General features: G+C 41.3%; 1 protein-coding gene across 1 annotated transcript in view; it reads left to right on the plus strand.

Annotated features, from left to right (window-relative positions):
• The window catches only part of LOC105551704 (protein TANC2), a 69,142-nt gene that overhangs the window by 36,276 nt on the left and 22,204 nt on the right, over window positions 1–10,662 (plus strand). The window contains exons 5-6 of the mRNA XM_011997040.1: window positions 5,893–6,078; window positions 8,984–9,077. Coding sequence (XP_011852430.1) covers window positions 5,893–6,078; window positions 8,984–9,077 — 280 coding nt within the window. The remainder of the gene's footprint in view (window positions 1–5,892; window positions 6,079–8,983; window positions 9,078–10,662) is intronic.

A 10,662-nucleotide genomic window follows, 5' to 3' on the forward strand; every position in this document is an offset into this window, starting at 1 on the left:
AGAGGAAGAAGAAGTGAGGGAGCAACTGCGGGCTCTAAGCCTTTCATGTGTAGAGAAGAAAACTTAACCATGGAGATGAGAACAGGATCAGACACCTTCATCCTGTCCTTGAAGACCACCACTCTAGAGAAACAGGGAGAAGATGATTCTCCCTGTTTATACCCAGACTGACCAAGGGCACCTCGAAGTGCTTCTGTTAGTACTCATCAGTTCTCTGAAAACATTTCCAAAATATGTTTGCTTTATGTATAAAAACTTGATTTCACAATATTGGTGAAAAGAAAAATGCTGGTCTCACAAATGTAGGCGTCTGGGAAAAAATTCTTGGCCTCATTGTATTTTGTTTCAGTCCTGAAAACAAACTGAGGACTTTGGTGGTTTCATAGTGAAATATAAGTCGTAGTATGACTTCATTCTGAGGTGTCCAGTGCTGTTACCAGGGGAAAAAGTGGTACTCCTCCACTCCTTTGGGAACTGAGACAAAGGCCTCTCAGTGACATCTCAGAGCCTTAGAAGTTTACCCTTGCACAGTGATTGCCCACCTATGACATCCCATTCATTTGAATGGACACTTCTAGAAACAGTGATAACTGGGCCTCATTACCATTTTAGTTTTCTTTTTAGAGACAAAGTCTTGCTCTATTGCCTAGGCCAGAGTGCAGTGGCTTGATTGTAGCTCACTGCAGTCTTCAACCTCCCCAATAGCCAGGAGTATAGGTACGCACCACCACACTCAGCTGTATTTTTTTCCTATTTTGTAGAGACAAGGTCTTGCTATATTGCCCAGAGGTTTGCTAAAATTCTTTAGATCAAGAGATCCTCGTTGCCAGGCGCGGTGGCTCAAGCCTGTAATCCCAGCACTTTAGGAGGCCGAGGTGGGCGGATCACGAGGTCAGGAGATCGAGACCATCCTGGCTAACACGGTGAAACCCCATCTCTACCAAAAAATACAAAAAACTAGCCGGGCGAGGTGGCGGGCGCCTGTAGTCCCAGCTACTCGGGAGGCTGAGGCAGGAGAATGGTGTAAACCCGGGAGGCGGAGCTTGCAGTGAGCCGAGATCACGCCACTGCACTCCAGCCTGGGCGACAGAGGGAGATGGCGACAGAGGGAGATTCCGACTCAAAAAAAAAAGAGAGCCTCCCACTGTGGTCTCCCAAAGTGCTAGGATTTCAAGCATGAGCCACGGCACCCAGCCCTTCTTACTGTTGCTGTCACTTCATGTTCTGATCTCAGCTGGGTCTTTCCTGCCGCTCAGCCCTTACACTTCCAAGCCATCCTTTTCTTCATCTTTCATTGTTTTCCCCAGAGCAGAAATGTAACTCATATGTACTTCTTTCAAGATCCTATCATGCCTCTTCTGCCCTTCATCACTGTGATCAAGCTCATCTCAAGGTGCCTATATCTCAAAACTCTTATCAGTTCTTACCTACACTCACCTCTACTTTGCCTTAGAGAAGGAAGTACTTACCTTCTCTTCCAGAGCAGTTGTCTCCACCTCTGCACTCTTAACCCAGGATGTTGCTCATTCTCTCATGTTGTTTCATTCTTTTTCTAAATGCACAGTACCTTTTTTCTCAGTTTCTACAAACCTATGAATGTAGAAACATATGTAACCTAAAAAGGAAATTCCTCTCCCTTACTAACCAGAAGCAACATCCCATCTCTTCCCTTTCACCTCTACCAAACCTGTCCTAAGAGTTCTCTATACTGGCTACATTCACCTCATTACTCCTTAACCATTTGCATTCTGGCTTCCATGAATGAGAGGGGAGGCAACTCATTAAAATGATAAGCTTTAGGATCAAACACAACTGGGTCAAATCCTGTGTCCATACTTAATTTATATGAGGGCTTGAACAAGTCACTTAACCTCTCTCAATCGCACTTTTCATCTATTAAAAGGGTGTTAAAAGAGTCAGTGTAAGCATTGAAAGAGATAAAGCCTTTTTTTAAAAGAGGTGGTAAAGTATCTTTTAATCTTACATAGTGCCGAATAGATAGTATCTGTAAACAAGAAAATAACCCAGCCTCCCTACATTCTACCAGGCTACTCTTTTAAAAGTCACTAATGACTGCTAGTCACCAAATAAAGCAGCTTTGTCTCATCCCTCACCTCTCTGAGCCCCTCCATAGTATTAGCAATTGTAAACTTTTTTTTGGAGGTGGGGGACAGAGCCTGGCTCTGTCACCTAGGCTGGAGTGCAGTGGCACATTCTTGACTCACTGCAGCCTCTGCCTCCTGGGTTCAAACAATTCTCCTGCCTCAGCCTCCCAAGTAGCTGGGATTACAGGCGCACACTACCACGCCTGGCTAATTTTTGTATTTTTAGTAGAGATGGGGTTTCACCATGTTGGCCAGGCTGGTCTTGAACTCCTGACCTCAGGTGATACGCCCGCCTTGGCCCCCCAAAGTGCTGAGATTACAGGCGTGAGCTCCCGTGCCCGGCCAATAGTAAACTTTTAATGTCATTTCCCACTTCTCTGGCTGCCCCTCTCCTTCTTCTGATAGGACTGTTCACTAGGATCCTCTGGTCTTCCTTCCATCCTCATACTTGCTATGACTTCAACATTAAAGTCATAGACCTTGGCGTCAAATCTGACTGGGTTCTAGTTCTCCTGCCTACACTTTGGTGACTCTTAACCCCAAATTGCTAATTTCTGAAAATGTTTTTGAGCTGTAGTTTCACATTTGTAACTGCTTCCTTGTCAGGCATGTTCAGATCCCTGACCAGTTCCTCAGATCCAGCTTTCTAAAATCACTCATCATCTTTACCTTCCTGTTTCTGGATTTTCAAAGTCTGCTAATGTAGCCTCCATTTTTCTCAGAACTAGGGAGTCATTGACATCTTTCTCTCCTTTGCCCTTCCTAATTCATTTAGTGGCCAGCTCTTTTCAATGTTATCCTCAAAAGAGCTTGAGAAGCTACTCCTTGGTCTCTACCCCAACTGCCACTATCCTCCTGAATTATTCTTAGAGTCTTCTTGTGTAACAAACCCCTTTTTCAGATTCTCATCTCATCTATTACACACCATCCCCTTAGCTTTTGTAGAGCTTTTATTTTAAAGTAATTTTAGACTTTCAAAGATATTGCAAAAATAGTGCAGAGACCCAATACAAAGAAATGATACACATTTGAGGAGATGGGTATGCTAGTTAGCCTAGTTTGATAATTACACCTTACATACATGTATCAAAATATCACACTGTACCCCATAAATATGTACAGTTATTATGTGTCAATTTAAAATAATAAAAGCAAATAAAAGAATTCTCTTGTAGACAAAAGAAAAAAAAATGCATCAAGTTTCTGTATATCCTCCATTCAGCTTCTCCTAATGTTAACAGCCTAAATAATTGTTGTCTAATTATCAAAACCAGGAAATTAATTTGGTGATAATACTATTAACTAATCTGCAGACCTTACTGAAATTTGTCCAGCTGTCCCACTGATACCTTTTCTGCATTAGAGAATCCAGGTCGGGATCCCACATTACATTTAGTGTTGTGCCTCCGTAGTCTCCTCCAACCTGTGAGAGTTTCTCAGTCTTTGTTCATCTTTTATGAGCTTGACAGTTTTGAAGAATACCAGCCAGTTGTTCTGTAGAATGTTTTTCAATTTTAGTTTGTCTGACGTTTTCTCACTGTGAGATTGAGTGTACGTATTTTTGGCAAGAATACCACATAAGCAGTGCTGTACCCTTATGAAAATGCAGCACTTGAAGTCCCTGCTGTTGATAGGTCTTATTACAGGTGGTGGTAACCTCAGGCACTTGGCGAAGGTAGTGTCTTCCAGGTTTCTCAGCTCTGAAGCTACTGTTTTTCCTTTTGTAATTAAGAAATATCTTTTAGGGTTTTGCTTTTGAGACTAGAAAGATAGACATCCTGGTTCTCGTCATACTTTTATCCACTAATATTAGGCTCCATCAGTGATTCTTAGTGCAATAATTATTATTTTTTAATTTTTTTTTTTTTTAGAGGAGTTTCACTCATGTTGCCCAGGCTGGAGTGCAATGGCACGATCTCTGCTCACTGCAATCTCCGCCTCCCAGGTTCAAGCGATTCTCCTGCCTCACCCTCCAGAGTAGCTGGGATTACAGGCACCTGCCACTACACCCAGCTAATTTTTGCATTTTTTAGTAGAGATGGAGTTTCACCGTGTTGGCCAGGCTGGTCTTGAACTCGTGACCTCAGGTGATCTACCCACCTCAGCCTCTCAAAGTGCTGGGATTACAGGCGTGAGCCACCGTGCCCAGCCACTGCAATAATTATTACTTTGGTGTTTGCCTAACAGTGATTTTCTACTTCCATCATTCCCTCAGCATTTATTAATTGAAATTTTACTGTAAGGAAAAGCGATCTCTTCTCCCCCATGTATTTATTCAAATATTTATTGATATTACTATGAAGTCATGGATATTTATTTTATTCTATAGCCTGAAATCCATTACTGTTATTATTCATTTCGTTGTTCACATTGCCCCAGATTTGGCCATTGGGAACTCCTTCAAACTGATTCCTGTGTCCTTTCAACTTTTGAGCACTTTCTAACTTTCTGACACCACAAGATGTTCTAGTCTCATCTCTTACCCCAGTCCTGGAATCAACCATTTCTCCAAGGAGCCATGGTTTCTTTTATCCATTCGCTTAGTTTTTGAAAATACAGTTCTGAACATGAAAACACTCAATGACTCCGCTACCTACTGGTTAAAATTCAGACCACTTAGCCTGGCATTCAGAAATATCCATGCTCTGTCCCAAAAGACCTTTTCAGCCTTAGAGTTTAAACTTCCCTTTCATTTGCCCTACTCTTACAAAAACTAGAATACATTAATCATTTTCCATCTCAGCCAGTCAAGATAGACCTTTCTGTCTGAATCTGTTCCTGATTCTAGTCAGGAATTAATCTTTCCTTCCTCTGAAATGTTATTGCACTTTTACTTTCCTTTAGATTTATTGTATGCTCCTTTGTTGGACAGGCTGTTGTCACTCTCCTTGTTGGAGAGTCCTTGAGAGCAGAACCTATCTATTACTGTCTTATTCACCTAAGTGCTACTTTACACACACTCTGTATTCAGTAAATATTCACTATGTGGATGGCTGGGTGGAACTGAAGTCAGTAGGAAAGCCAGAAACAGAACTTATGTTTTCAACTGATCTAACTACCACAGGACAAGTACCACCTACCTACCAGAAAAGGCTACTCATCTAATGAAAGGACACTCATCTGCTGAAACGAAGGCCCTTCTGGTAAATCGATCTTGATCAGGATCTTCTTTCAGCCTAAACTTGTGACCAACACTGAAATTATAAAGACTGCCATTGATGCAATAAGCTGGAAGTGCCTCTAGCCATTTGGGGCAGATCTTTGAGAGTCTTCCCTCCTGCTGGAAGAGAGAAGCAGACTTTGCCAAAGTTTGGTGGTCAAATGATTCATGATATGAGATGTTTTGCTTCTTTGGAAGGCCAAAAAATTGTAGCTTCATGTTTTTCTTCCCTTTTTTGATTTCAAAGATAATTTTTTTTATGTCAGCAGAGCTACCAGTTTCTCAAATCTTGGTCTAAAAAGAACAATTTGAGGAGACAAAGAAGAATTTACCTCAGGAAGACAAAGCTCAAGCTGAGAGTTTTGGTTTTTGTTTTTCTTTGAATGCAAAAACAAAAGTCTGACCTTTTCTGAGGAAAAGAAGTTCTTCCCAGAGGGACATTTAGCATAGTTGTAGCTCAGTAATAATCTAGGCTGAGCAGAGTCTCCTGAATTTGCTCAGAGATTGGTTCCAGGAGTGGAAAGGATGACTCTTAGTAGTCTAGACTTGTGCAGTGGTGGTTGTGACTAGATTGCGAGTTCAGCCACAAGTCTGTGTTCACACAGATCTCCTGTCCTCTCCTCTTAGGTGGATCATTTGGATAAGAACGGGCAGTGTGCTCTGGTTCATGCTGCACTCCGAGGTCATCTGGAGGTTGTCAAGTTTTTGATTCAGTGTGACTGGACAATGGCCGGCCAGCAGCAAGGAGTATTTAAGAAGAGCCATGCCATCCAACAGGCCCTCATTGCTGCAGCCAGCATGGGTTATACTGAGGTAAGAAGTAGACAGTAGGATTGTTTTTTCAAGCTATGTATTGAAGGACCTAGGAAACCAGGAGAAAAGATCGCATGAAGACAAAATTGCCAACCAAATTAATGTGAATTCGTGATCACTGCTCTGAATAATAAGGAGATTAAACTCCATGAAGCACTTTACTCAAATGCCAAGGTCTCTCAAATTATAGGTATAGAAAGGCATGAGTTGGAAAGGACCATGGAAATGATCTAATTCTTCTCCATGTTTTCCTCCCTGTTTAACAGACAGTGGCACCAAGGCTCAAAGAGGTGAATTATTGAGGTGTAGTCACATGGTTAGATAATGTGGCACAGGAACAGCATAACATTTAGAATCATAGAAGGACCATGTTTGAGTCCCAGCCTCGCCACTCGTTAACTCTAGACCTTGAACAATTTACCTAATCTCTTAGAAGTTTAGTTTCCCATCAGCAAAGTGAAACTAATAAACTCCTTTATACAAGGCTATTGTAAGGGATGCTTGGTAAACTGTTAAACATTATACATTTTATTTATTAATGATAGGAACAATAATAGTGGCAAATGTAGGGAGTTGGTAGTGTGCTAGGAAATGTTTAACAACCAACCCTGAGGAGGGGTGTGGGGTGGAACAGGGGTGTGTGTTTGTGTGTGTGTACATACGTTTATTATAAATTTTACTGATAAAATGTGTTCCCATGGAATACTGCACAGCCATGAAAAGAACAAGATCATGTCCTTTGCAGCAACATGGATGCAACTGAAGGCCAATATCCTAAGCAGATTAACACAGGAGCAGAAAACCAAATACCACATGTTCTCATTGAAAGTGGGAGCTAAACATTGAGTACTCATGGACATAAAGAGGCAACAGTAGACACTGGGGACTACTGGGAGGGGAGAGGAAGGGGAAAGGGTTGAAAAACTGTTGAGTATTATGCTCACTACCTGGGTGATGGGATGATTTGTGTCCCAAACCTCGGCATCATCCAGTACACCCATGAAACAAACCTGTACATTCACTGCCCTTGAATCTACAATAAAAGTTGAAATAATTTTTTTAAAAAAAGAGGCCGGACGCGGTGGCTCTTGCCTGTAATCCCAGCACTTTGGGAGGCCAAGGCGAGGGATCACCTGAGGTCAGGAGTTTGAGACCAGCCTGGCCAACATAGTGAAACCCTGTCTGTACTAACAACGCGAAAATTAGTTGGGCATGGTGGTGTAGGCATCTGTAATCCCAGCTGCTTTGGAGGCTGAGACAGGAGAATTGCCTGAACCCGGGAGGCGGAGGTTGCAATGAGCTGAGATCATGCTATTGCACTCCAGCCTGGGCTACAGGAGTGAAACTCCATCTCAAAAGAAGCAAACAAAAAGAGTATGTTGCACACAACTTACAAATAATAATGAACTCTTAATTGAATGCTTAGTACTCTTAATTGAATGCTTTTGTTGATTTTTGCCAAATTTGTAGCTAACCTATGGTTGTAACTTATAACCAAAGTTTGACAAATGGAGCTGCATCCCAATTTGCTCTTTTCTCAATGACTCTATTGCCATTAAATCTGATATGTGATCTACTGTTAAACTACTTCTCATCCATATACAAACTATATTCATTAAACTGAAACCTCTTTCAGCTTTAGCACTAAATGAAGCCCTGATTTATAATGTTTGCCAGTTTCGAGGGTGTAAATACTCCCATCATGGCCAATTTCAAGCTACCAATGTGACATCACTGAAACAAAGGTGGGAGGAGATGCCCAGCAGCACTTTGTTATGTAATATTCCTACCGTGCAGACATGCACAATCAATATAAATAACTTCAGCAGCACAGATAATAGTAAAATGTAGTTAAATCATAGGAAGTTGCAAGATACGAGTATTCTTTAACCTTTGTTTTTAATGTTAGTTTATTTAATTGCTATTTGATTTCTAATAAACAACGGGCTTTCAGAATTTCTGAGAATTTAACAGTCAGCTTTCATGGGCCAGTACAAGCATGGGATAATCAGCAAAACAGCTACCGTATCAACTGAGCTGACATGTCACCAAGGGAGTGTTAAGTAATATTAAAATTTGTATCACCTATGGGAGGTTTTTTAACCCTGTGCAGTCAAATTCTCGGAAACAGAACTGTCACTTTTCGGTGTGTTTAGAGATTATTCTCCCTTTACTAGTTCCAGAACAGTCCTTATACATCTGAGAGGAAAAAGGAAGATAATCACTTTACTCTGAGGAAATACAGGGCCAGGTGCAGTGGCTCACACCTGTAATCCCAGCACTTCACCTCAAGGCAGGAGAATCACTTGAGGCCAAGAGTTCAAGACCACCCTGGGCAACATAGCAAGACCCCCCCTATCTCTGCCCAAAAAAAAAAACAACTTTTTTAATTAGCCAGGTGTGGTGGTGTATGCCTGTAGTCCCAGCTAATCCGGAGGCTGAAGTGCAAAGATTGCTTGAGCCTGGGAGGTCAAGACTGCAGTGAGCCATGAACACATTACTGCACTCCAGCCTGGGTGACAGAATGAGACCCTGTCTCAAAAAAAAAAAAAAAGAAAGAAAAACAGGCCATCAGTTTTCTCATATTTATTTTCTATGGCTTTTTTATAGGGAGGAGGAAGGATTGCTTCTTTAACTTAAATATTAAGAATATGTAACTTTTTAAAAATCACATGCTATATAAGTGAATTACATTCTAGAGAAATGCGTAAACTGCACCTAATAGGACAGATGCACATCATGGAAGCTGTGGGTTTCTTTATTAGGACAGTCAGTTCTGATTCTTTTTGTGTGCATGAGATTTAGTGATACTTGGATCATCCAAGCATCTTCCAAACCTCACAGGCTAGTGTCAATAGCATAATTTTCCACCTGAAATTTGAGCTGACACAACTTCTTGTTTCAGATTGTCTCCTACCTACTTGATCTTCCAGAAAAAGATGAAGAGGAAGTAGAGCGAGCACAGATCAACAGCTTCGACAGTCTCTGGGGAGAGACAGGTACCTCTCATGAACATTGCCCTCAAGAATGTGTTGTGTTTGTGTGGACTCTCATATGTCGCCCCCTTATTTTTTCCCTGGCATACATTTGGCATTCCTCTGTCTCAGGCTTTTGTATTGGAGACTGATTCAGCCAAACTAAACAGCAATTTTCCTCTTTCAGTCCTCTTTCCTTGTGGATTCTCCATACTCTTTGCACCAGAGTCTTCTTTCAAACAAAACTTTTTCCCTGTCTTGTTTCCAAATATTTTTAAAAGACTGAAAGTTACCTTACAATGTGCCAAACCAGAGCAGAAAATAATTGTGGCCTCTCTCCTTTTTATGTGATCCTTGTAGTAGTTAGGAATAAATATTTCTCCCATCAAAATAACTCCTCTTGCATTTGTTAACCAGGATGTTAAATTTTCACCCACACCTCTGGCTTAACCAAATGTTACTGTGGTACCATGGTATATGACACAATTAATCTAATATATTGTGAGTGAAGTTGCTATCTGGATGCACAGTGAGGGCCCAGCCTCATGCAATTCCTGTTGGTCTGGAGCAAATCAGTTTCTGTATCGTTCGGTACTTACGATGCAAACAGAAGCCTCTTCCTTGTGGCTTTTGCAGGACATGATTGTTGGCTTCCCTGCAAGTCTATGAACTGCAGCATCTGGAGAAACATTAGTAACCTTCGATATATTTTTATGAAACCAGGGCAATGAAAACTGTAGAGTAACCACAGATATGTGTCATATTTTCCAGGAGAAGTAGACCAATACTGAGATGGCCAATTTAGGGAGAATATTTTACAATGCATACAAGAAGGATATGCATTTGGGTTAGGATAAGAGTGTTATTAAAAATAAGAGGTTCTTGAACTCATTTAAATTTATAAAGACCTATTGTGGCATTTCTTCTCGTGACAAAGTCTTACACACATTTCCTGACTTGTTTAACATCATGTGGAATGGTCCAAAACTCAGGAATTTGCTTCTCGAATAATCCCTCCTTTTGTAAGATCCAAAGGGAGCAGATGCCTGGCAGCTGCAGCTTAAGAGTCCATGACAGATTAAAGGAAAGTATACAGCTGGAAACAGCTGCTGTCTCTGGAGCCCCACCCTGAGGGAAGCCAGAGGACAGACCGAGGGGAAGGAACTGGGCAGGACATCAACCACTCTGGAGTAAGCATATGTGTGTGACCTAGAGCTGCAGGAGGGACATGTTGGTGTGCTTCTGTCAGCACAGCCTTCCCCCAACACAGTGTTGCCGCATCTCCAGCAGACCCTTTGTTGCCAAGGGCATGGCGGTGTAACCATTGACAGCGGCAGAAAGAGTCATGTCCCCGTGGTGATAATGAATAGAAATCACAAGACTAATAGTCATAGCGATGAATATCAAACACATTCTAATGGTGTACTTGAAAGAAATCCTTAAAAATGTTCAAGAAGGGCATGAATTAAATGGAGGATTTATTTTTATTGACATGAATTTCTTATTTTAGAATAAAATTTTATGGCCTCAGGATTTTTAAAATATTTCATACCTTAAAGTATACAATAAATGTTTACAGTGAATTTTGTACATATGTACCATATCTCAA

Source organism: Mandrillus leucophaeus, unplaced genomic scaffold (genome assembly GCF_000951045.1).
Source record: "Mandrillus leucophaeus isolate KB7577 unplaced genomic scaffold, Mleu.le_1.0 Scaffold530, whole genome shotgun sequence".
NCBI lineage: Eukaryota > Metazoa > Chordata > Mammalia > Primates > Cercopithecidae > Mandrillus > Mandrillus leucophaeus.